This window comes from Salvia miltiorrhiza, chromosome 5 (assembly GCF_028751815.1).
Source record: "Salvia miltiorrhiza cultivar Shanhuang (shh) chromosome 5, IMPLAD_Smil_shh, whole genome shotgun sequence".
NCBI lineage: Eukaryota > Viridiplantae > Streptophyta > Magnoliopsida > Lamiales > Lamiaceae > Salvia > Salvia miltiorrhiza.
In genome coordinates, this window is record NC_080391.1 from 19,183,139 (window position 1) to 19,185,238 (window position 2,100).

Sequence of the window (2,100 nt, forward strand, 5' to 3'; positions counted from 1 at the left end):
AACCGCTTTTTTAATAGCGTCCACCTCGTGTGGCCACCAACCATCCGGCATATCCACCGGCTTGTTGCCCTCCCGGTAGATATGAGTTATACGAAGCGTGAAACTTTGAAGCAGCCCGAGAACATGCTTCCAAGAGGCAAAAAACCTCTATACTCCAGGAGGTGAACCACATAAGCCGAATCCGCCTCAATCCATAAATTTAACCAACCCCTTGAGTGCGCGATCTGAATGGCAATAATAACGGCAAACAACTCTGCTTCGAACGCATATCTGATGTCTACCTTATAATGGAAGCACCCTCTCACCCAGGCCCAGTTGTCTCTGAACACTCCCCCTAACGCCATGTTGCCGGGAGCACCCATCGCAGAGCCGTCGGTATTGACTTTCATCCAAGACGAGGCAAGCGGCCCCCAGTGTATAATAATGTACAGGCGCCGCTCTGGTCTTGACACCAATCTTGCGAATAATCATGTAATCGGACCATATATTATTCACGTGCCCAAGATTTCCAAACGTCTCCATTTATTTGAATGTAACTTTTACCGCATGCAGCAACCGGACCCGGCTAAAGGCCTGATTATCAAAAATGCAGTTATGGCGTAGAAACCATATCACCCAAAGAAGAGCCAGGTTACCCGCCTTCCAATAAGAATAAATTTGGGTACCGCCCTTGTTGCCCCACCAAAAAGCGTTCAACATACGTTCAATCTCGTCAGTCAAACTAGTAGGAAGGGAGAATACCGCCATGCAAAAAGAGGAAATGGCTTGGGCAACCCCTTTTATAAGAATCTATTTGCCAGCTTTAGAAAGATTTTTTCCATTCCAACCTTGAATGCGACTCCATAGTCTGTCTTTAAGATACTTGAAAATCTCCTTCTTTTTTCGCCCTACAAGTAAGGGGAGGCCCAGGTATTGTACCCTGTTGAGCGGCGAAGAGACGCCCAATGTAGATGCGATTCCCACCCTAACCTCCTCAGATACGTTTGAGCTAAAAAAAATCCCAAATTTTTGGAAGTTAATAGCTTGACCGGAAGCGAACTCATACGCCCCAAGAACCCGCTTAAGAACAGCACACTCAATCGGTGAGGCTCAACAAAAAAATAGGTAATCATCGACAAACATTAAGTGGGAGATAGAAGGACCGCCCCGACCAATCTGGAGACCGTGGAGATCGCCTCTATCGGTTTCATGATGAACCATGGTTTATAAACCCTCGGCACAGAGGATGATGAGATAGGGTGAGAGCGGGTCGCCCTGGCGAAGACCTCGTCCCTGGATAATGGGGCCAATTGCTTCCCCGTTAACAAGCACCTCATAAGACACCGTGCGGACGCAAAGATTCATCCAAGCTCTCCATTTATCACAGAAACCCATCATTTGGAGAATAGCATCGAGGTAACCCCAATCGACCCGGTCGTAGGCTTTGCTTATGTCAATCTTAAGCGCAAGAGAGCCGTGCTTTCCCCTCGTCTTCCTCTTCATGAAGTGGATAGCTTCAAAAACGATCAAAATGTTGTCCTAGATCAGCCTACCTTCCACAAAGGCCGACTGAGCACGGTCAATAAGGTTGGGCAGCACCTTTTTAAGCCTATTACACACAACTTTGGAAAGAATCTTGTATATAACATTACATAGAGCAATAGGGCAGAGCTCCTTCATAGACGAGGGAGAATCTACCTTTGGAATGAGGGGTGACCAAGGTATGATTAAGATCAGGAGGGAAGCTCATGGAGTCGAGCCAAGAACAGCAACTGTGATAGACATCTTCACCAACCATGTTCCAGAAATTCTGGAAAAACTTGGGATTAAATTCGTCCGATCCTGGTGACTTGTCCGGATGCATCTGGGACACGGCAACTTTAAACTCCTCTGCCAGAAATGGCTTGATAAGTTCATCATTCATGGAACTATCAAAGTTAGGGTTAAACCTATCGAGCACATGGAGATAGTTAGTAGCACTATTAGACTCATCAAAGATACCTTCAAAGTACCCGCAAGCAACAATTCTAATCTCATTATCATTCTCCGTCCAGCTACCATCCTCGCGCTGAAGATGAATAATATTGTTCTTTTTGCGCCGAGCGGAAGCCATTGCGTGGA

The 2,100-nt window shown here is 46.4% G+C and overlaps 1 protein-coding gene across 1 annotated transcript; it reads right to left on the reverse strand.

The window, feature by feature from the left end:
- Nucleotides 1-1,203: 1,203 nt before the first annotated feature.
- On the reverse strand, nt 1,204-2,092 carry LOC131025611 (uncharacterized). Its single transcript, XM_057955410.1, has 2 exons — nt 1,678-2,092; nt 1,204-1,493 (listed from the first exon to the last, which is right to left on the reverse strand). Exons 1-2 carry the CDS (start codon nt 2,090-2,092, stop codon nt 1,204-1,206), a joined length of 705 nt encoding a protein of 234 aa, XP_057811393.1.
- Between the last annotated feature and the right edge of the window lie 8 nt (nt 2,093-2,100).